We start from the raw sequence: 22,955 nt of genomic DNA on the forward strand, positions 1-22,955 counted from the left end.
TGGAAGCTGAGAATTCTGGTCCTTGGGTCATAGAACCTGTCTTCTGCTTTCTGCCTCGGGTAACTTCTGCCTTCCCACCTTGTCTTACAAATGAGACTGACAGAGTCAAGATCAGAAGCTTGTCCTTGTGCAGGCTAGAGCTGGGGAAGCAGGGCAGAAATCCTAGTGAGACATTCATCAAAGCCTCTGATGACTCTGTGATTTAATGGACTTGTGTTGTCTGTGGCATGCCGCCACATCCTTGTCCAACATGAACTTGATCAGAAACATAGTGGCATATTTGTTGAGATTTGGGAGGAAAAAAAGATAAATTCATTGGGTAACATCAGCTGGAGCAGTGGATTACAGCCAGTGCGATGGAATTGAACCATTGTTGATATAAAGCCATCAGGCTAATTGTATGTGGACAGGATTGGGACTACCTTGTAATACTTAATGTGAAAAGGCCCCAGAAGGGCAGTTCTGGCTCCATACAAGGCTTCATATGGGCACAGATATTGGAAATAAACTTTAGGCTCCATTAATGAAAGATGTGGTCAGACCAAGGTCTCTTAAATTCACTCTCTAAAGGTGTAGTGAGAAGAGTGTTAGATTTGGAAGCCAAGGGCCTAGATGCTGCTAGCACCTCACTTGCATGTGACCCTGGGCCCATGAGGAAGTTAAGTAGTTAAACCAGATGACCTTGAAGGCCCCTTCCAGCTTTAAATCTCTGATCCCTTGAATGTGATGATCAGTTTATGAAAGCCTTGAGCACATGACCTCTAGAGAGACTCTGGTCTGAGTATGACTGGCAGACCTGTATCCCAAGGTCTCCTTTTGGCTCCTGGTGATCCAACAATTTGCTTTATTTTCCTAGAAATCCGAGAGGAGGAGCGCAGGATTTTAGAGCGGGCTGGATACTTCCAAAGTATCTCTGTTGGAGTGGCCCCCATCGTGGTGGTCATTGCCAGTGTGGTGACATTTTCAGTTCACATGATCTGTGGCTACGACCTCACTGCTGCTCAGGTTAGTAGGCTCTCTTAGGGTCTTAGAAAGCTTTGGAAATTCAAATTCAAGCATGTTATTGAATATTGATCCTCCCTCAAGGCTGTTGATAATAAGCCAAGGGTTGGAGAAAGGCTCTTCCTTGTGGGCACAGGCATGGTTTTAGGGAGTTCAGGAGTAAAGCTTCCTGAAATATGGGCCCTCCTCTCTTGAACCTCAGTTTATCCTCTATAGCAATTCTTCTTCTTTTTTTTTTTTTTTTTTGCCTTGTTCACAAAAGACTTTATTATCTAATGATGCATACTGAAAACATACAGAAATCTGCATGGGCCACTTTACATGCAGCAGAACAATCTTCACTTTACAATAAGTGAGTGTCAACTGTTTTATGTAATAGACAACACTTTAAAGTCACATTTCTTAAAGAAAAGCTTCATTTACAAAAGAAATCTATAGCAGTTCTTAACCTGCACTCTGTGAACTTTGTTTTTAAAAAAATCTTGATAATTGTGTTTGAGGATAATTGGTTTCTTTTGTAATCCTCTGTCTTATGCATTTAGAAACATTGCTTTGAGAATGTGGAACTCTTAGTAAAATAAAAATAATTCTTAAAAACCAAGCAACCAACCAGTCAAAAACCCCGTTGCTCTCAGAATAGGTCCAGAGGTTTCACCAAAAAGGTCCAGAAGGGTCCAAAAGGAGAAGGGCTCTCCTGCTCTATGGAAATAGGGCTCCAAACCGTATCAGGTTCATGGAAGAGTTAAGCTTCAGGTCATATTTTCATATTTCTTATATATTTCCTCCTCCTTAGGCTTTCACTGTGGTTACTGTGTTCAATTCAATGACATTCGCTTTGAAAGTGACCCCATTTTCAGTGAAGTCCCTTTCAGAGGCATCCGTGTCTATTGAGAGATTTAAGGTATGTGGCCCTTTTACCATCTCCTCGTCCTTCAGTGCCAGTGCCAGTGTCTTAGCTAGTGTTCTTCTGCCTTCTCCTCCATCTTGTCACTTGGATCCAGCTTGATTACCTAACATGGTGATCGCATTCCCTCAAATCTTTCACAGGAAACTAATCCGCCAGAGTTCTTTAACTGTTTTCTCAGATCAGTTTGGATTTCTTTCACTATTCTTTGGACATTACCCATCTTATTCCTATTTTCCCTAAAATCAGACCCTCTCCCCCCCCCCCCCCAATCCCCGAATTGGACGCCATGCCAAGAAGGAGGCAGAGGCCTGGCCCATCAGTCCAGCGAAGGGTTATGAGAATGCAGCTGCTACTGCTGTTTTCCTTCTGGGCCCTGGGCTTCTTTTGAGGCAGCCCAAGGTTGTGGAGGCTCAGTTCTGGCAGGAAAGGATCCCAACAAGTAGGAACAGCTAAGGAACATAGGGAAACCAACAAGATGACCACTTAGAAATTACAGGAACTGCCTTGTTTGAAAGATGAGGAAACTGAGGCTCAGAGGCTAAGTGACTTGTCCAAGGTCCCCAGGTCTCTAATCGATATTAGGAAAAGAAACGTTTGAGAAAAATTTTAGTTTTGCATGAAAGTTAATTTTAAGGAAAGAAACATGTAAGCAGTAATAAGATGTCTGGAAAGGAAAGCTTTTAAAGCTTTGGGTTTCTCCATTTGAAAAGAATTCTGTTTGCTGAATTTGATCAATGATAGGTTGTCATCTCCCCAGGTTCCATCTGCAAAGTGGAGGCTAAGCAGAGGATCCCATGCCCTAAAAAGCTTCTTATACCCAAGGACTCTGTCCTAGAAACCCAGCCCTGGGGAAAGCAGGGTGACCGTCTGGAGTTGTGGGGTCCCACGGGTAGCCTCTACAGGGGAACTTTCATGCTGTCAAGTTTGCTTCTTTGGGGTCAAGTTTCTGCCTTGATGCTCAACACTCCTGGTTCAAGTCTCCTAACAGAATAGTGGAGGTGAAATATGTGAATTTATAGTAGTCCAGTCGATGAAGCACTCAGGGTGTTCAGAGGGCTTTCTTGACCTCTTCTCTGTAAAGCTCAAGTGGGGGAGGCCATGCCAGGGACCTCATTTTGTAGAAAAGCCACACAGGGGGTGGAATGGAGAATGGAAACAAGACGAGCTAAGGATGCCCCTGTCCTCTAGAGAGCCATGATATCTCGGAAGAATCGCACGGCTCTGGCATCCAAGGATGTGCCCAGAGCACGCCATTACTCAAGGCAGTTTTGCTCCCAGGAACCATTTTCTCCTTTGAGTCCAAGCTCTGCCCCTTTCCGCCTGGCAGGCACAGGCGGAGGCGGAGGCGGGGGCGGGTCGGTGTGGGCTGTCCTTGCCTGCTGATCCGATCCCTTGCTCTTGTAGCATGTCACCTGCCATCGTTCACGCTTGTCTGTGAGAGAACCCAACGCGTGGCGGCCGACCCTGCTGCCCTGCCCGAGGACCACTGGCCTCCTCTGGCCGTCCCCCCCTCTGCTCCCGGAGCAGGCCAGTGCTTAGCTTCCTGGCTCTCCAGCATCGTCCCGTTCTCTAACCCGCTCTGTTCTGCTTCATGAGTGTGCGCCATAGGCTTGTCTCCCCGGTCTTGATTGCGTGTTCCATCTTTGCACCTCTCTCACAACTCCTATCAGAGTTTATTTCTAATGGAAGAGGTTCACATGGTAAAGAAAAAACCAGCCAGTCCTCACATCACGATAGAGGTGAGAAATGCCACTTTGGCGTGGGACTCCTCCCACTCCAGTATCCAGAACTCGCCAAAACTGACCCCCAAAATGAAAAAGGGCAAGAAGTCAGCCAAGGGCAAGCGCGAGAAGGCCAGGCTGCCCCATGCAGAGCAGCGACAAGCTGTGCTAGCTGAGCAGAAGGGTCATCTCCTGGTGGACAGCGATGATCGTCCCAGCCCAGAGGAAGAGGGCAGGCCCATCCGCCTGGCCAACCTCCGCCTGCAGAGGACACTCTACAGCATTGATCTGGAGATTGAGGAGGTAAGCATAGGTGGGAGAGAGGGGAGCAGTGGGTTGTCTCCCCTTTAGGCAGCATGCCAGCTGGGTGGGGAGGACTTTGAACCAGAGGAACCACAAACTAACCAATATCACCCAGTTTGTGACCCAGAGTCCTCTTCTCTGGCTCCTGGACCAACATTGCAAGTAGATCTTTCCTTTCTTTGTTTTAAGAGAATAATTCTTTGTTCCCTCACTTGGCAATTCTAGATTCTCATGGTAGTGCCCCATTTTGCTTTACATGCTGGAATTCGTGTCATTATCTTGGCTTCCCAAATAAGGGGATGATAGCAAGTGAGTTTTCCAAGCTTCCAATGTGGAGGCAACTATTCAAGGGAGAAGGCAGGCTCGTTCCAGTCTCCAGTCATTGTCTCCTCCTCAGAGCGTGGGGTCAAGGAGAAGAAAATAGTTCATTAGCCATTTCTTCCCAGCCTGTTGCTGTCGGGCTGTTCAGGGGGCCCTGCCTAGTTGTTTAGAATGAGGCTTGGGACCTAGGTCTCGAGACTATTCATGACCACAGACATGCTTGCTTTCTCATTTCTTGCCCTTGGGGGAAAAGATGCACATTTAGTCCCAGCACCTTGTTTGGAGCTAGAAGAGAGAGATCGTCCCAGCTTAGCCTTGGCCACTAAACAAAGGCAAGGGACCCTGTGCAAAATCTTTAAAACCTTTTCCTGAGGAGGGAAGGATGGCTATGAGTATTTTTTAAACTGCCTTTACTAACATTTAAGAGAAAGGCAAAATAACCAGCCAACATTTCAGAGACTCTGGCATTATTTAATTATAGAAAGCAGGATTAACTACATTTGAGATGCAAAGAAAGTACTAGAAATTGGTCAGAATCCATATTGAGGATATCAGGAAATACCCAGAGATAGCCCCTCCCAGGAATCCTGCAGTGCGTAAGCCACAGTGGCACAGACTAGTATCACATAGTAAGTCCACACAGCATCTATACCTGGAACAGAGATGTTGGCCAAGGCCTTTTTCCAGAGGACGAAGCAGCCCCAGAGAGCAGACCTGACTTATTCAGTCATGCAGAGAGCTTGTAGCCAGAGGCTACTCTCTAGCCCAGGACTTCTGACATCCACATTCAGTCCTTCTAGCAGTCTTCCATGTCTTCCTCCTGCAAAGGCCCTGGAGAGAGTGAATCCCAGGCCCCAGTTCTAGAGCAGTCCAGAAATTCTTTCCAGTAGATTAATAGTCCAATAGATCAATAGTCTGGTGTCTAAACTAGCATAAAATGAAGTACCGAGACAGAGGAGCTGAGATTTTTGATGCTGGCTTTTTAAAAAGGGTTTGTTTTATAGGACTGTCCAAGGCAGGAAAACAAACTGTGGGGTTGATGTGGCTTTGGGTGTGTGCAGGCTTTTAAAAAGAACTTAATAAGAACACAGTGTTGGATATATTTAAATTCCAGGGGTCTTCATTTCCATCTTCTTGTTAATATGAAGGGAAAGGTCTTTATTACATTTGTCCAGCAAATGAAGATGTGGGGAAGAAGGGGATTGCCCAAGGACACCCTTCGAACTTGTTCTCCCTAGTCTAAGCCCCTTCATTTTCCTTCTTGTCAGAGAATGCACAAGGCCATTTATTTGAGGGAGCCTTGTTCAGCTGGCTTCTCATTAGGGCTATGAGCTTTAGGTAACACTGCCCAGTGAGCCAGAGTCATGATTCTGCTTGTAGAAATAGCATCTCAATGGTGTGTCATTGGCTCTTAATAACCATGCTTCTCTTTTTTGCATTGTGACCAGGGAAAACTGGTTGGCATCTGTGGCAGCGTGGGAAGTGGGAAAACCTCCCTCATTTCAGCCATCCTGGGCCAGGTGAGATTCCATCCCCAGTACAGGGCATCCCTCTCTGCCTTCTTCCACTTGACTTGGGGAATTCTTTTTTTTTTTTTTTTTTTAAACCCTCACTTTCCATCTTGGAGTCAATAACTGTGTATTGACTCCAAGGCAGAAGAGTGGTAAGGGTAGGCAATTGGGGGTCAAGTGACTTGCCCAGGGTCACACAGCTGGGAAATGTCTGAGGCCAGATTTGAACCCAGGACCTCCTGTCTCTAGATCTGGCTCTCAATCCACTGAGCTACCCGGCTGCCCTGACTTGGGGAATTCTTGATTTCAGAGTTGTTTCTTGAAAGAATTGGTAGGGAAGGGGCAATCTAGCATGTCAAGAGCTCATTGCTGGCAGCAGCTCCCTATCATCTTTACACTGAGACCATAATGATCCTGCTTCTTTTGTCTGCCCTTTTTAAAAACTGAAATCCTACAGGGAGTTTTCATTCCATGCAGAGTTGTTCATCATTTCACACGATCATTGTAACTGTTCCCCCAATCCCATGGCTCCTCCTCGTGTCCTTTGGGATCAGGCCGAATCTCCATGGAGTGTGGCTGGTGCTAGGAGTGCCTCAGGGTCCTCCCTGGCACCGCTGGTCCGCCTCCAAGCTGTAGTCCTTGGTCTGCAGACCAGCAGCTGCCTCCCAACTGTGCTGACTGTGGGTGCTATGGTTTGTTAGGGTGTCAGTGAAGAGATGGGTAGCTGGGCAGTGATGTCCCCAGGTGCACCCGCACAAGTAAGAGAGATTCTCGGGTTCAGTGGGCTGGGTTGCTAGAACTCACACTCAGCTGTTAGCGCAGATGGCCAAACCTGAAGACCACTTGGGACATTTTGGTGGGCCCTTCCTCTTTTTACCCCCCACCCCTGCCACCTTTATGCTGGCATCTCTTTTCTTTGTGCGGCAGTGAGGTGTGTGAGCTCTTTGAGTCGCCACTCTTTCCGCACTAGGCTCCTAAGAAATGTTGGGTATATTGAGTTAAGTGTCATTTCGGGCTGTGATGCCATTTGGAAGTCTCTCTCTCTTCCCCCCTTAGATGACCCTCCTAGAGGGCAGCATTGCTGTTAACGGAACCTTTGCTTATGTGGCCCAGCAGGCCTGGATCCTGAATGCCACTCTGAGAGACAACATCCTCTTTGGGAAGGAGTTTGATGAAGAAAGGCAAGGAATGCTTGGTTTCTGACCTTCCTGATTCACCTTCTTGGTGTCAGCAGAGACAGGATAACCTCAAGTGGTGGGACTTACCTGGAACCTGCCTGACCCCCAGTCTCTTTCTGTTCTTTAGATACAATGCTGTGTTGAATGGCTGCTGCTTGAGACCTGACCTAGCCATCCTTCCCAACAGTGACCTGACAGAGGTACGGCCTGGGTTACCCCCAGGGCATTTGGGTTAGGCTGGATGGAAGGAAGCCTGGAGGTCACAAGAGTCCCATTTCCCCTTTTGACTGAAGCCCCCAGCAGCCTTCCAGGGTTACCTGAATAGGAAGTGGCAGAGAAGTCCTCTTCCGCCCAGGACACTCTTACCACACAGGCCCAGCCTATGAGCCAGCTTCAAAGGAACCAAAGCCCAGGCAGAGCAAGGCCAAATCTCACGTTCAGCCCTTACTTCCTGACCATGCCACTATGGGTGAGCCATTGACTCTCCCAGACCTCCATTTTCCCATCCATAAACTAGGATCAGTGATGCTTTGTCTGCCATAGTAGCTCACAGGGCAGTTGTGAGGAAAGCGTGCTCTAAAAGGCCACTGGGCCTACCTGCACACTCCTCTGGCAAAGCTGGGTCAAGTTCTGGAGGAGTCGTGCCCTAAGATCTAGATCAGAAAGAGAGCCCGGTGTGGACAGTGTGGGGAAGACTCATTTGACAGCTAGCTCTGCTGTGCGCCTGGACAAATCAGGTCTTTGGGCATCAGTTTCCTCAATTGGAGCAAGAATTCAATTTCCAGAATGCTTGGAGATTTTATAAAGGGATTTTTACAGAAGTGATTTCACTTTACAGATGAGCAAACTGAGGCCCAGGGTAGGTGAAATGTAAAGCCCAATCTCCATTTTTCCTCTCTGTAAAATGAGGCTTGGAACGAGTTGACCAATATGACTTATTACCCCTCTGGTTTTCTGTGATTTTAAGTAAACTTCTCATTAGTGCATTTGCTTGTGACCAGTGGGCTTTATTTAGCTCCTTCTCTCTCATAACTGACTTTCATACCTGCAGGATTTAGTTACTTTGTTCGTTATTAGCACTTAGCACCTGGGCCTTGTGGCTAGAGACTTAGTAAACATTGGTTGCCCGCCATCCTTTCCTGGCATGGCTTTTCAGTGCTGGAAGCCTGGAGGCCACACTCAGTTTCCTCATCTTGTTCTAGATTGGTGAGCGTGGAGCCAACCTGAGTGGAGGACAACGCCAAAGGATCAGTCTGGCTCGAGCCTTGTACAGTGACAGGAGTATCTACATCCTGGATGACCCCCTCAGTGCCTTAGATGCCCACGTGGGCAACCACATCTTCAATAGTGCCATTAGAAAATACCTCAAGTCCAAGACAGTCTTGTTCGTCACTCACCAGCTTCAGGTACCCACACCTTTTTCAAAGCTCTCTTCTTGGCTCTGGGGAGTCAGAACCTGAGAGAAGACCCAGTTGGGGCTCTTTCTGGTTTCTGGTGATGTGGACGTCTCTGTCCTTAATCAATGTACCTTTGGGTCCCAGTGCTAGTAGAAAGCAAAGAGCTCCCTTTTGGAAGGATGCTAGTCAGGAGTTCACAAGTAGAAGGACTGAGAGTTTTGGAACAAGGTAGGAGCTGGATTGGAGAAAGCTTGGTAAATCTGCGCAAAACCCATTGCAGGAAAATCAAATCTGGTCTGTCTCGCCATTCCATGTGGCAGTTTTGAAGCAGACTCAGCTGTTTTCTCTAAATGTTTGAATACATGATCATCTGCTGTGGAAAGGATGGCCCACTCAGCCTACCCCCTAGAGCCTGCCAGAATGTGCAGTTCTGGGGTATGTTGGGCAAGCAGGGATTCTGGCCCGGCACCCATGTGGTGTCTGGACAAAACATATGCCAGTGAAGCAGTGTCTTCTGACTGAGATGGTCAATTAGCATTTATTTATTTAAACCCTTACTTTCTGACTTGGAATCAATGCAAGTAGTAGTTCCAAGGTGGAAGAGTGGTCAGGGTTAGGCATTTGGAGTTGTGACTTGCCCAGGAAGTATCTGAGGTCAGATTTTGAACCCAAGACCTTCTGTCTCCAGGCCTTGCACTCTATCCACTGAGCCACCTAGCTGCCCCTCAATTAGCATTTATTAAGTACCTACCAAGTGCCGGGAACTCGCTTAGTAAGTGTTGGGGACATAAAGGTGGGGGGAAAAGGCAAAAGACAGACCACCCATGCTCTCAAGGAACTAACAGTCTGATGGGCATATGCAAACAATTAAATACAAATAAAATTTAGACAGGAGCAGTACAGGGTGGTCCAAGACTGGGGCACTGAGATATTCAGGAGGACTGAGAAAGGTCTTTTGCAAAAAACAGAATGTTAGCTGAAGCTTGAAAGAAAGCAAAGAAGCTAAAAGGAGGCAAATGAAGAGACTGTCCTGGCATTGGGGACAGCCAGGGAAAATGCCTGGAGCCATGTCAGAAGGGAGTATTATGAACCCTCTTGCTATAGACTCTACAGGGAGGATGTGTCCCCGTGGCTCTGGGTCTAGGAAGGGGCCTAACTGCTCTCCTGTCCTGGTCTTCTCTTCAGTACCTGGTTGACTGTGATCAAGTGATCTTCATGAAAGAGGGCTGTGTCACAGAGCAAGGCAGCCATGAACAGTTGATGAACCTGAATGGTGATTATGCCGCCATTTTTAATAACCTGCTTCTGGGAGAGACCCCCCACATTGAGGTGAGCTTGCTGCATTCATTTGGCTTCTGAGCTTTGTGGGGAGCCAGTCCCCATAACTTGTGCCCAGGCGTTGTCTTGTGGCTTCTAGGGATCTTGTCTGGGATGCCACTGAGAGTGTGGACCTATTAGCTGGCAGAGGGGGGCAGCAGTTACCCTCCACTATGGTGGTGTCCCCAATGATGGGTGGATGGATGGACCATCCTTCTCTTAATGTGTAGGAGTGGGGTGGAAGTTCATCACTTCTTGTGTTGTTTACCAAAACTCCTTCTTAGCTTGGGCCTGCACATTCCCCTATTGAAGACGTAGAAACGTAGGGGGGTCCTAGTGATGCACTTAATTAGGACTAAGAAACATGCTTCTGTGTGGTGTTTTGCTTGATAACCTTCTCTGAGTGGTTGAAACAAAAATTGTCCAGAAATGTTGATTTGGTCATGAGGTTTGGCCTGGAGGTTTCAGATCATTCTTTGTACTTCAGTCCAAGTCTCCAGGTTTCAGCTCACTCTCATGGGCCAGCTCCCCAGAGGTCACTTTTATTCTGTTGTCATTGTCTTCCATGTCACTGACCCAGTCCCTGCTGTGAGGAAACATCTCCATTTCTGTTTTAATTTCTATAGTCTTTTTCCTGGAGTGGCTCTAAGCACTTTAACATCTTCCCAGTATTTTGATAACTGGAGAGTTAGGGAGAAGAAACATTAAAAAGCACATGAAGAAAGAATACTAGATCTAGCATAATAGGCTTCATTGAGATAAGCTCTATTGATGGCCTCCTAAGGACATGTGGTCCAGATGTGGGTCCTGATTCTTGAGATATGGGTTGGTTGTACTTTTCCTTCTGTCCAAAGGATCCTCTGAGGTACCAGAGAGAACTGTGGCAGAAGGGGGGGGGGGGGGGGGGGATGAGGTAGAGGAGGGAGGGGAAAGAAGAAGAGACTGTGAGAGAGAGACCCAGAGACTCTTTGGTCTTGGGTGGTCTCCAAGAAGCATTTCTTACAGGCTTCCTGTGAACGTTTGCCTGGCAAGGGGTATGATGGTTTGATTTTTGTTCTTGTAATAGATTATCTCCAAAAAAGAAACAAGCGGTTCACAGAAAAAGCCACAAGACAAGGGCCCCAAAGTGGGATCCGTGAAGAAGGACAAAGTAGTGAAGACTGAGGAAGGTAATGACCTTGTCCAGATTTTAGCAGTTTCAAATTGGTAGGTGTAGGGGTTCAGGCATGATCTCAGCAGGCCAAAAGGTGGCCGTGTTTGTGTTTTGTAAACTGGTAGGAAGACGAGATGCCCTGGGAACTCAGTCCCTCTCTTTGCCTTGCTGGGTGAGAGGCAGGGGTGGGCAAGGACACGGAAGGACGTGGACAAGGCTGTTGCTGACACCAGCGGGACTGTGCGGTTCCCTTTTATTGACCAGACCCACGGGCAAATGGTACTTTGACATCTGTGTCTGTTACCTTCAAGGTTAAAGTGTAGCCGTAACTCCGATTAGAGCAACTGCAAAGCCACCAGCCTCTATCTGGAGCATAGTGCAGGCGTGGGCCTTTTCCAGGTCTTAGAGCCAAGGTTTGAGAGGAATCAAGGTGGAAGTTAAAATCCGATGGATGGTGAAAGACTTGTTGGCAGAGTGGAGTTGGTGGGTTGGGACAGGGTATTCTCTAAAAGTGAAAAACAAATCTAAAGAGAAATGAGGGTTAGGGCAGTAAGTACCAGGGAACATGGCATGTTGTGTCTGACCTGCGGTCGATGGAGCCCCCCAAGCCGGCTGAACACATTGGACATTGACCCTGACATAGTGACAGTGTTGTGGCCCTCTTTGAATTTGAGGAACAGCAGTCAGCTGATCAGCAAGAGCAGATTATAGCTAAAAAGGTCCCAGCCTAAATGGAAAGTGTCAGGTAAAGATTCAGGGAGGCTCATCTTGCTGAAATGGATTCTCAAGCCCTTACTCGGACTATTTAGTCTTTTTTTTTTTTTTAAGTTTTATCACTTTCAATTAGCAAGGATTAAATTTTTCCTTCTCTCTCACTACTCACCACTCCTCCCTTCCCCCACCCCCCAAAAGAAGGAAAGAAAAGCAAAACCCTTATAACAAAGCAAAGTTGAGTAAAAAAAATTCTCTATTGGTCACATCCAAAAATATGTGTCTCCGTTCTATATATGCTGTACCTCAGGACCAACTCCTTAACATCCCTCTTTAAATTGAACATTTTTATTATAAATCGAACATCTAGGAGTGAGGCCATTTTGATAGCCAAAGAACAGTATAAGAAGATTGTTGAAAAAACTATTCTATACAGTTCTTGAATCGGAGCCAAGCTCCCACGCTTGGCTTTCGTCCCCTCGCAAATTATGCTCTCCCTTCGTTCACTCCTCTCTCACTCTTACCATCCACCAACTCTTCTCCTGCCTGCCAGTATAAAAGCTCTTTCTTTTTTTTTAAACTCTCTCTTTCTGTCCTGGAATTGATAGAAATATTGGTTCCAAGAGTAGTAAGGGATAGGCATTTGGGGTTAAGTGACTTGCTCAGGGTCACACAGGTAGGAAGTATCTGAGGCCACATTTGACCTCTTGTCTCTACTGAGCCCCCTGGCTGTCCCCCTCTTTTCTTTTTAACAAGTAAATTAAGGAAAAGAAATGTACAGAGTAGGACCTAAAATTGTATGGGACACCATTTCTAGTGACCTGGAGGCCTAAGAAATTCCTGAATGTGTTGTTTCTGGGACAATCTACTTAATCCTGGACTTTCATGGCTCAGCCCCCTGGGGAGAGCTTTTCTCAAGCCAACATTGGGTTTTTGCTCTTTTCTTGAGAACAATAATTAGATTTTATTTAATAAAGTTGTATCAATAGTTTTTGTTTTTACATAGCCTAAATTTGTCAAGTTCTTCTCCTTCCCAGAGAGCTCTCTGTAACAAAGGCTTCCTTGGGCTCTGGGGTTTGGTGATTATCCTTTAAGGTGACCTTTCACATTCACCTTACCAGTAATCTCAGATGCTCAAGATCTTTGGGCTCTGTAGTTTTCTCAGGCTGTCCCCTGTGCCTGGAACCCTCTCCCTCCTCCATTCCAACTATCGACATCTCTGGCTTCCTTTAAGTCCCAACTGAAATCCCATCTTCTACAGGAAGCCTTCCTTATCCCCTCTGAATTCTGATGCCTTCCCTTTCTCTTACTTACTTCTGGTTTAATCTGTCATATTTGTCTGCCTCATAAATCCTGTGCTTCTTGAGGCCACAGACTGCCTTTTGTATCTCTAGCAGTTAGCACAGTGCCTGGCACATAGCAGACGCTTAATACATGTTGATTGATTGATTGATTGATCAGGATGCTTGTTAGCATGTCACTCCCCCTCCTCATCTTGCTCTTCATGCTGCCCTGTCTTCTCAGGGGTCATACTTGAGGGTTAAAGCTCTCTCAGGTTCTTCCAGGATGAAAAGAGTGTGCCTCCAGGAATGGACATGTTCTGGTCCATAAAGGACCAAGAGATCAAGACATTTGGACCTTGTAGGAGTTTGGCCACAGCAGCTCATTGAACCATCTCCTAAGTCAGAGATGGCCAAGCATTCCTGCCGTGTGCTCCCAGGCCCCCCAGGAAGAATCACCATAGCCTATAAAGGCAGAGCATGGGTGGCTCGTCAAATATTGATGACAAGAAGGCCTTGACAAATTGGGAATAGAAAGAAGTAGCTAGTTTGTAGAAAGGACTTTTGCCTAACGAACTTTTCCTTAGCTGCTGACCTTGGAGAGGAGACCAGCCTCAGGATTCACGTATCTTCTTTTCTGTTTGCCCTCCCTTTACACCAGGACGTCTGATTCACCAAGAGGAGAAAGGGCACGGCTCCCTCCCCTGGTCTGTATATGGCACCTACATTCAGGCCGCCGGTGGCCCCGTGGCCTTCCTGGTCATCCTGTCTCTCTTTATCCTGAACGTGGGCAGCACAGCCTTCAGCACCTGGTGGTTGAGTTACTGGATCAAACAAGGCAGCGGGGTAAGGGCATACTGACCTGCGGAAGCGGGGAGGCTAGGAAAGGAGCCATCTCAGATGGTGGCTATCCTAGAGGGATTCCTTAGGAGGGAAACCTCTTTGGTTTTCATTTAAAAGAAGCGAATGGCCAGGGTTCCCCAGGACGGAAGAGCTCAGGCCCTAAACTCACGAGGCAGAAAAATCACCGACCAGCTAATGGGGGAACAGAGTTCCCAGTAAGTATAAAACAAGGCCAGGAGTCAGTTTTCCCCCAAGAAAGACTGGAGGGTCTGAGAGCTGTATTCCCAGGATGTTGTCCTAAAATCTGATCTGCCCTCACCCAGGAACAGGGAGAGGAATGGGGCGCGGACACAGAATCTCTAACCCTGCCCTGTGTTTGTCACCTCCATTTCCCTGAGGCGCTCTCCAGTTAACCCTCACAGTCCCCTCTGAGATGGGAATAGCATTTAGTGAGAGCTCTTGGTTACGGGAGTCTGGAAGGAAGTAGCCCATGAAAGCTTAACCTCTGAAGCCTTATGTCCAAACAGAACACGACGGTGACAAGGGGGAATGTGACCCTGCTGAGCGACAGTATGAAGGACAACCCCCACATGCATTACTATGCCAGGGTCTATGCCCTCTCCATGGCACTCATGCTGATTCTGAAGGCCATTCGGGGAGTCGTCTTTGTCAAGGTAGCTATCCACCCGCCTTCTCAGACTGGTCTGCTTGCCCCAGCCGGAGGGATCAAGGCTGTGGGCATTATTCAGGGTCCTTCCCCTCTTACAAATCGGGCCAACAAGCATTTGTTAAGGGAGTATTGAGATGCCAGGCTAGGCTGCCCAGTGGCCCTTGGGCAGGTGACCTGCTTCTCAGGAACTCTGGTCATCTTGAGCAAGAGGAGGGACTATGGGGGATAGGGTGGTGCCTCTGCATTAGCTGGGCAGATGGGGCCTGTGGATCAGCTAGAAGGGCTGAAGCTTGGTCCAGAGTGGCTGGCTAGACAGGGAGCTTCCCTGCTTGGGCAGCTCTGCCCCAGGGTGGTGAGCTGACAGATTCCCACAGGTCCATCTTTATTCTGTACTCTCCTACCCAGGGAACGTTGAGGGCCTCCTCCAGGCTCCATGATGAGCTTTTTCGAAGGATTCTTCGAAGCCCCATGAAGTTCTTTGATACGACTCCCACGGGAAGGATCCTCAATCGTTTCTCAAAGGACATGGATGAAGGTATTGCTTGCTCTTCTTTGCCTGACTGCTGGCCCTTGGGCTGGACCCTTCCATCCAAGTGGTCGCCCTCTCAGTGAGCTGCCAGCAGCCCACTCCCCATGCCTGGGGACCCCGGGAACTTCACCTCCCTTGTCACTTTTGATTACATAGCTTCAGAATATAGAATTTAAGAAAATACTACTTAAATGCTACAACAGTCTGTTGACAGGATGGGCCAGGTTATAGCCTCTGACTACATGTGCACAGGCTTTTATTGCTGCCTCAGGACCAGAGTTTAAATGCTGTTCTGGGCCACCTGTGGCCACACTGATGTTTGGGGGTGGGGGTGAGAAAAAACTAAAGACCACAAAGAAATGGGCAGTTGGTTGAGAGCCTTCCAGAGCCTTATCACTATGCCCTGGACTTTGCCTTTTCGTTGGCCCCTGAGGTGTGTGTCACGCTTTGTTCTTCGGCTTTTTTTCCCCAGTTGATGTCCGCCTCCCATTCCAGGCTGAAATGTTCATCCAGAATGTTATCCTGGTATTTTTCTGTGTTGGTATGATCGCGGGAGTCTTCCCTTGGTTCCTGGTGGCAGTGATGCCCCTCCTCATTTTCTTTGCAGCTTTACACATTCTCTCCAGGTAAAGGATTTCTCATTTCTAGAAACAGTCAGCAGCTTTCAGCCTCACTGCTGCCACTCTCTGACTCTCTTTGACGTTTGCCTCATTTCCTTTTCAGGGTTCTGATTCGAGAACTCAAACGTCTGGACAACATCACCCAGTCCCCTTTTCTGTCCCACATCACCTCCAGCATCCAGGGGCTCGCCACCATCCATGCTTACAACAGAGGACAGGAATTTCTGCACAGGTTAGTGCTGGAGAGGGAACCACTGTCCCGGAGGGCACATTCTTGTCAAGGCTTGAGAACCCCAAAGGCCTGGCAGCTTCAGAAACTTCTTGAAGGCAGATTAGAGATTAGAGCTTGGGTGAGACCCAAGGGTGTGTGGAGCCTAGCTGGACAGCTTCCAGATCAGATTCATTTGCCCTGCAGGAATCCCTCCAAACAAATAATGGAGAAAAGAACCAGTCTGCTCTCTGAAAGGCTGGCCTAGTTAATCTCTTAATCTCCTGTTGTGAAATTAGACTGACCACATCCTCAGGTGTGGGGTGGGCCTCCTGGCCCCTTCTGCCTGCCTGCCCACTTAGGCAAGGGTCTAGCACTTAGGCAAGAGTTCAGTGTGTCCTGGCTCCTTCATTGTCACCACTGCCTGACTGCAGATAACAACCTTCCAACCCTAAGGTCTTTGGTTTACAAAAGCCAAACACTGCCTGCTTTCCCACCTCTGTCTAGTGCCCTGCACAAATCACTGGCTGCCAGCACTTCCCTGCCCTCTGAAGGTGCCAAGCTGGCTGCAGATAGGATTCATGAAGCAACTCAGGGCTTCCCTGGGAGCAGGCCTGGCCCCAGGACTTGATGTGCTCATACTTTGTCCTTGCAGGTATCAGGAGCTCCTGGATGACAACCAGGCTCCCTTCTTCTTGTTCACCTGTGCCATGCGATGGCTGGCTGTGCGGCTGGATGTCATCAGCATTGCCTTGATCACCACCACAGGGCTAATGATTGTCCTCTTGCATGGCCAGATCTCCCCAGCCTATGCAGGGCTTGCCATCTCCTATGCAGTCCAGGTTGGTATCCAAGGAAACCTTTTACCCCTAGAGCTCCTCTCTTCTTCCCTCTTGACTGTTCAGTAGGGAAGGGCACTTCTGAAGCTGTTGGGTTTTGTGGTTCTGGAGGGAAGAGAGAGGATACCATTCCCTGGAGAGGGTCACTCAAGGACACCATGAAGGGTTTTGGAGATAAGGCTTTTGAACATAGTTGTAGATTTTTTTAAATGATTCTCCTAAATGCAGACAAGCTCAGAAGCCGTAGAGGTTAAAGAGGTACAACATTGACTGACTGCAATCATTGCTTGTTCCTTGGCCAGTGCTTCCTAGAAACAAGATGGCATTAATGGCTGTTAGAAAGTAAAGGTTTCTGTGAAAAAGTGGCATTCATTATGTTTTCTTGGACAGAAGACCTCCTTTTTTCTGATTTCCTCTTTATTCGCCATCTCTTCCCATGGTTTTCAAGAAAAGGAGGCACTCAATATGGTTCCAGTTTTCTCTTCCAGTTACTTGTATTTTCTTATAAAACAGCAAGATTGAGAGCAAACTTCCCAAGTTATTAGGCCCTTCCTGTTCCCTCGTGGTGACCTACCCTGGTTTAAAACAAAAACAAAAACACAAACATCTGGAAACCTGTTTGACAGGGAAGTGAGGATAAAGCCCCAGGGCTCACCGGAGTCACCCAAATGCGACTTCAGGTGTTCACGATGTGGGAGCCTGGATGGAGAAGAGCCACTTCGGGGTTTGTGTCCAAGTCCTGTGAGAACTGCAGTTTGCTTTGAACTCCTCCTGGTCCAGCTCACCTCACTACACTACACTCCTACTTTCTACTTATCTGCTCTCACTGACTGTTTTCATTCTAAGGGCTAAAAGGTTGTCTTTGTCATTGCTGCAAAGAATTTTTTTTCCCATTTGTTGCTAAGATATATGAAGAACTGTTTGAAATTTGCAGTAAAAAGCCATCCCACAATTCCATAAATGGCCTAATGATATGAACAGATAGTTCTTAAGGGAATAAAACTAAGCTATTTCTAGCCATATGAAAAATTACTCCAAATCACTATTATTTAGAGAAATGCAAAATAAAGTAGTTCAAAGATTCTACTTCACACCCAGCAGAGTGGCAAAGATGGGGGGGGGGGGGCAGGGAATGATCAATGTTGGAGGGTCTATGAAAAACAGGCACATTACTGCATTACTGGTGGATTGGTGAATGCATACAACCATTCTGGAAAACAGTTTGGAATTATACACAAGAAATTGTTAAATAAACCATACTCTGTGACCCTGCAGGGGGCCTATACCCAAAAGAGATTAAAGAGAAAAGAAAAAGGCCTAAACGTACAATGATATTTATAATGTAGCTCATTTTGTGGTGGTAAAACAAAACTAACTGGAAACTAATGAGAGCCTGTCCGTTGGGGGATAGCTGAGTGAGTTGAAGTCTCTGAATGTGATGGATTCTACTGTGTGATAAGAAATGAAGCCACTGATTGCAGAATGACAAGGAGACTTAGATGGACTGGTACCGAGTGAAGGGAGCAGAACCAAAGAACAATTCTATAACTTCAGTATTTGAAAAACAATAAAAATGAACATCTCTGAGGGCTTTTATGAACTGATAAAGAATTAAATGAACAGAACTGGAAGGATAATTTATACAAAAATAACAGCTGGAAAGCTGTAAGAATAGAATCAGTATAGTGACCACCCATGATTCCAGAGAACTGAAGATGAAATGAATTCTCCATTAATACAAAGGTGACAGATTTAGGATCCAGGATGAGGCATAAATGTTTGAGGGAATTTGCTTTGCTGGACTACATCTATCTATTTATTATAAGACACTGATTTTCTCTTTTTTTTTTTCCCTTTCCATAGCAGTGGGGAGAAAAGAGAAAATAGTGAAAAAAACAGAATACACTTCCAGATGAAGTTGTACTTAGTTTTCCCTACAAGATTTCTCATCTCGCATGAAGTAGTCTGAGTAATCTACAAATATGATGTAAACAAAGTATGTCACTAAAGAGAAACTTAGGAGAAACACTTCTTTAGAAAGCCTGATGGGGGGAAGGGAGGGAGGCAGCTGGGTGGCTCTGTGGATTGAGAGCCAGGCCTAGAGATGGGAGATCCTGGGTTCAAATGTGACCTCAGACACTTCCTAGCTGTGTGACCCTGAGCAAGTCACTTCACCCCCATTGCCTAGGCCTTACTGCTCTTCTGCCTTAGAACCAATGCACAGTATTGACTAAAATGGAAGGTAAGAGTTTAAAAAAAGAGAAAAGAAAGAAAGTCTGATGGTGTTACTCAGGCTCTCTAAGATAATAGGAATGTGGGTCTGCATAGAAAATTGGTACCCCTACAGCTAGGGACAAATTTGCATCTGATTTACAAAAAGAATAGAAAGATGCATAGAATCAGTATGGAGGGGTCATCCTACTTGAAGGGATTTCCTTTCTATCTGGAAAAATTGTGTTTAGACAGAACTGGTCCCCTTGCTAAGTGAAAGGAGCTCACTTAGAGTGGGAATTAAGGAGTAATAAAAGGCATCTTTACAAATTCAGTTTCATTTTCAGTTCCACGTTCCTGTTATTTGTTGAGAAAGCAAGAAAAATGAAACCCAGGACAAACCTGAATTCATGCAAACAGATTTCTGCATTAGCCAGGTTTTGAAAGGAAATCAAGAAAAAGATAAAGAGGAAAAGAATATGCTTCTGTGTCTTATCACCTTTCTGGAGGCAGACGCATCTTTGGGATTATTTTTATCATGCTGCTAGTGCGTGGATTGTTCCAGTTCTGCTCACCTTATTTCCTATCAGTTTATCCATATCTTTCCAGGTTTTTCTGAAACTGTCCCCTTCATGTTTGCCATCTTTTCTCATCAACAGCTGACTGGCCTCTTCCAGTTTACAGTTCGGTTGGCATCAGAGACAGAAGCTCGATTCACATCAGTGGAAAGGATTAATCACTATATTAAGGTCAGCCATTTTAGAGTTGGTCTTTCCTTTCCTGTGGACGTGGCCGCCATAAAATGTATAGCCAGAAAAATCAGTTTTTTGGCCATACTTTGTTCTGTGTATGGTATCTGCCACAGAGAAGAGAAAGGCCACAGTGCTCAGGGTCTCAGATTGAGATTGACTGGCTAATGTGATCAGTCTTGGGTAACTTGGCTTATATAACAATATTTTAAATCAATCTTTTCCTCACATCATTTTGAATCTTAGCCAGTTGACTAATGTTGAAATTAGTCAGTAAATGTCAGCTGGATTCCATTCCAGATTTGTGTTTCTTAGCATATGTGGGATGTTTTAGTGAGAAGCAACCAGAAATGATTATCATATACTAGGGGGACTTCGGCTTTAATGTAGGCTCTAACATGCTTCTTGTTAGTAGAATCAGTCAATTTAAAATAGTTGTTCCCTTAGCCTTTTATTATTCACTTATCAATGCTTAAATTTTATAGATGTCATAAGAGGATAATTTTCACAGGCATCTTAGCACCTGTTTTATGAATGAATGATACTTAAAGGAGTATCCTAGGTCCTAGAGCTGTCACCTTTTGAGGGATGACAACCCTTTGTTCCAGAGTGAAGAACCTTCTCTCAAGGTGCTCAGTAGATATTCCCTCAAACAGTCAAGGTAGTTCTTGCTTCAAATGCCATAACAGGAAGGATGTGTTTCTAGAGACCCAAGTTGTAATGTCAGTTGGCTTTTCCATAGAAACAGGGTTAGAAATGGTGACTAGGTGGGGGTTAGCTAGACCAGGAAAACTGATGGCTGTGTGCCTCTGAAAGAAAAACAAATCACACCTTGGAAACTGCCAGCTCACAGACACACATCCCGTGTTTTCCCTCACCTGCATTTGTATTTAGGTCTGTTTCATCTCATTTATCAACTCCATGAGAGCATGAACCAGGCCCTCGTTATCTCATTCCCTGCTCCCCAGCTTCCACACTGCTGGTATCAGTAGATGTTTGTTGATTTGAATGACCCTTTAAGGACAAGTTTGGGGACACGCCTGTGGAAGCCATGCCCACAGGTCCTTAAGATGGGAAGATTCACTGCTTTTACTAAATGACAAGCTTTGATTACCTGACCCATAGAATTGTGTTGCTCCTCTCATTCTGGATATCAGTTCCAGACTGTTATTGCATATAAAAACAAGCACAGGTGTATATATTTTTTTCTGACCTTGCTTTCTAGGACCTTGATTTCCTAGAATTCATGCCTTTAGGCTCTTATGTCTTAACTCCCTCAAGCCATGTGTCTCATGTTCTAATTCTGTAGCCCCGACTTGAATTCCCAGCTCTCTTCTTAGCCTCTGACTCAGTGTTTCAGTGCCTCCACCACTCTGAGTCTCAGGACCAGATGCTGAGCTGTGAGCATCTTATGGTATAAAGACTGTGGTTTCAGGGTACCACATCAGGGTCTGAAACACTGTTGGTAAGGATTGCCTTTCCAATCACAAATTTTACTGTTTTAAAATTGGAAGGAATATTAGAATTCATTTAGTTCAAAGCATGAAGAAAATCAGGACTGGAAAGCAGAAATGAGTGACCTGCCCAGTAGGGCCAGGTAGCAACTACTACAGGATAGGTCCCCTGACTCTTGGAACATCACTCCATTTTTCTATATTTTACAGGCTTGCATCTATGGTGGGAAAGTATTTAAAGGCTGGGAGGATTTATTTCTCAGTGGGAGTTCTGGCTGCTGGTGTTAGGCTGTGAGGCCTGCCATTATTCTCAGGGTTTTTGCTTGCTCTAAAGAACCTGTTGTTTCTCTAGACTCTTGCGTTGGAAGCACCTGCTCGAATTAAAAACAAGACTCCCCCTCCAGACTGGCCTCAGGAAGGAGAAATCGTCTTTGAGAATGCAGAGATGAGGTATCGAGAGAACCTCCCTCTGGTCTTAAAGAAAGTATCTTTCACCATCAAACCCAAGGAGAAGATTGGCATCGTGGGACGGACAGGCTCAGGTAAGAAAGCTCATTTCCCTTCTCTTTACATTCCGAAGTTGGCTCTGGCTCGGCTCCACTTACATCTCCATTTTGGGCGTTTGATGTTAGGCCTTTTGGATCTTGTGGTCCAGGTCCCCAAATGAGATGGCCTCAGAATGGTATGCAGAATTAACTCAGATTTGATGTCCACGTCAACATGAGTTGGGTGTTGAAGAGAGATAGGCCTGCTCTGGGGTCTTGAACTTGAGTTCCCCCAGATAAAAGGCCAAGGCCTCATCTGGGTACACTCTCCTGCCCCCAACAGATAGCCAGACAGACATACACACACCCCTTCTACCTTGGGTACCTCCAAAAGGCCAGACAAGTCCCTGGGCACCCAGACTTCAAGCTTGAACATGAACCCTCAGCTTCATCCAGGCATTTCTGGGGACCAGCTTGGCTTTGAAAGCTTATTGTAGTCTTTCCTTACACTGCCTCCCCACCCTCTTTGTCTCCCCATTCCTTACTTTGCGCCTCTTATCTTGGGAACCCATTTCCATAAACCCTTATATAAATATAAATATAAAACCTTATTCCATGTTACAAAACCATCACTTACTTGGCCCAGCACAGACATGATCTCAGTGAGACATGGACAGCATGGGGGAGCTAAGTGCCACAGGTATTCTTTTACAAATGAGATGGTCAGAGTTTGGTGTCCTGACTGCACAGGCTGCCTCTGGCCAGCCACACCAGCTCACTCACTGTCCAGAGGAGGCCTTTAGATGTGGCCTGAGCCTGTAGCTCGTGTGCCCTCCAGTCACCAGTGTGAGCTGCCAACCACAAGGTTTTCAAGCTTCTCAGATTGAACCATGAATTTTCCCTGTGTTTTCTCAGATCTATTAAGTTCTCCTAAATATTTTCTTTCCATTTGTTTGCTCATCCCTTGTCCTTGGTCCTTTCTCTCAACCTCTGCTAGACTTGGTCAGTGCCCTTCCTCCCTGGTAACTTCAGCTCAGTCCTTTGTGTTCAGGGTCTTGAGGATTCATTTCACAGAATGATAAAGTTAGTTAATAAAATTAGAAGATCCAGTCTCCCTCCATTGTAAAGGTTAAATTGGGGTTTTGACTAAATAAGAAAGTTATAAATTCAGTGTTGTGGTCATTGAATTCAAAATATTATCTGTAAGCCAGAAAAAAACTGTTAGCAGCTTTTATTTATAGCGAGGAAGAGAAAGAGTTGAAGTATTAAATGTAGGAGGGAAAGAAGTAAGAAATTGCCTAGCCTACTCTAAGTGCTGAGCCAATGAAATTCAGCTCACTTCCTGACAAAGTTCCAGTCTCCACATGGAAGTCCAAGTCACTCCCAGCAAGCTTATGCAGGATCCAAGGAAAAGAGTCTCTCCATAGAACTTATGCTGAAGGGAGTGTCCCACCGAAGCACCAATGAGCAGAGAGGTTCTCCTCGCAGAGGCACCAAGGCAGGAATCTCTCCAAGCCAGAAGTCCTGAGAAGTCCAAAGGAGAAGT

At 46.2% G+C, this 22,955-nt stretch overlaps 1 protein-coding gene across 3 annotated transcripts in view; it reads left to right on the forward strand.

The window, feature by feature from the left end:
* ABCC5 (ATP binding cassette subfamily C member 5) overlaps window positions 1–22,955 on the forward strand; it is a 66,365-nt gene that overhangs the window by 28,753 nt on the left and 14,657 nt on the right. Inside the window, exons 9-25 of one of the 3 annotated variants that reach the window (XM_044673263.1) lie at window positions 857–1,005; window positions 1,796–1,903; window positions 3,580–3,933; window positions 5,703–5,774; window positions 6,822–6,946; window positions 7,071–7,143; window positions 8,146–8,349; window positions 9,526–9,669; window positions 10,724–10,826; window positions 13,463–13,647; window positions 14,172–14,318; window positions 14,720–14,849; window positions 15,316–15,469; window positions 15,567–15,695; window positions 16,327–16,513; window positions 19,381–19,470; window positions 21,277–21,466. In XM_044673263.1, the coding sequence (XP_044529198.1) occupies window positions 857–1,005; window positions 1,796–1,903; window positions 3,580–3,933; window positions 5,703–5,774; window positions 6,822–6,946; window positions 7,071–7,143; window positions 8,146–8,349; window positions 9,526–9,669; window positions 10,724–10,826; window positions 13,463–13,647; window positions 14,172–14,318; window positions 14,720–14,849; window positions 15,316–15,469; window positions 15,567–15,695; window positions 16,327–16,513; window positions 19,381–19,470; window positions 21,277–21,466 (2,544 nt within the window). Of the gene's footprint in view, window positions 1–856; window positions 1,006–1,795; window positions 1,904–3,579; window positions 3,934–5,702; window positions 5,775–6,821; window positions 6,947–7,070; window positions 7,144–8,145; window positions 8,350–9,525; window positions 9,670–10,723; window positions 10,827–13,462; window positions 13,648–13,772; window positions 13,860–14,171; window positions 14,319–14,719; window positions 14,850–15,315; window positions 15,470–15,566; window positions 15,696–16,326; window positions 16,514–19,380; window positions 19,471–21,276; window positions 21,467–22,955 lie in introns of those variants that run through there. The other 2 variants (XM_044673264.1, XM_044673266.1) reach the window with 2 other exon arrangements.

This window comes from Gracilinanus agilis, chromosome 4, assembly GCF_016433145.1.
Source record: "Gracilinanus agilis isolate LMUSP501 chromosome 4, AgileGrace, whole genome shotgun sequence".
In the NCBI taxonomy this organism is placed as follows: Eukaryota; Metazoa; Chordata; class Mammalia; order Didelphimorphia; family Didelphidae; genus Gracilinanus; species Gracilinanus agilis.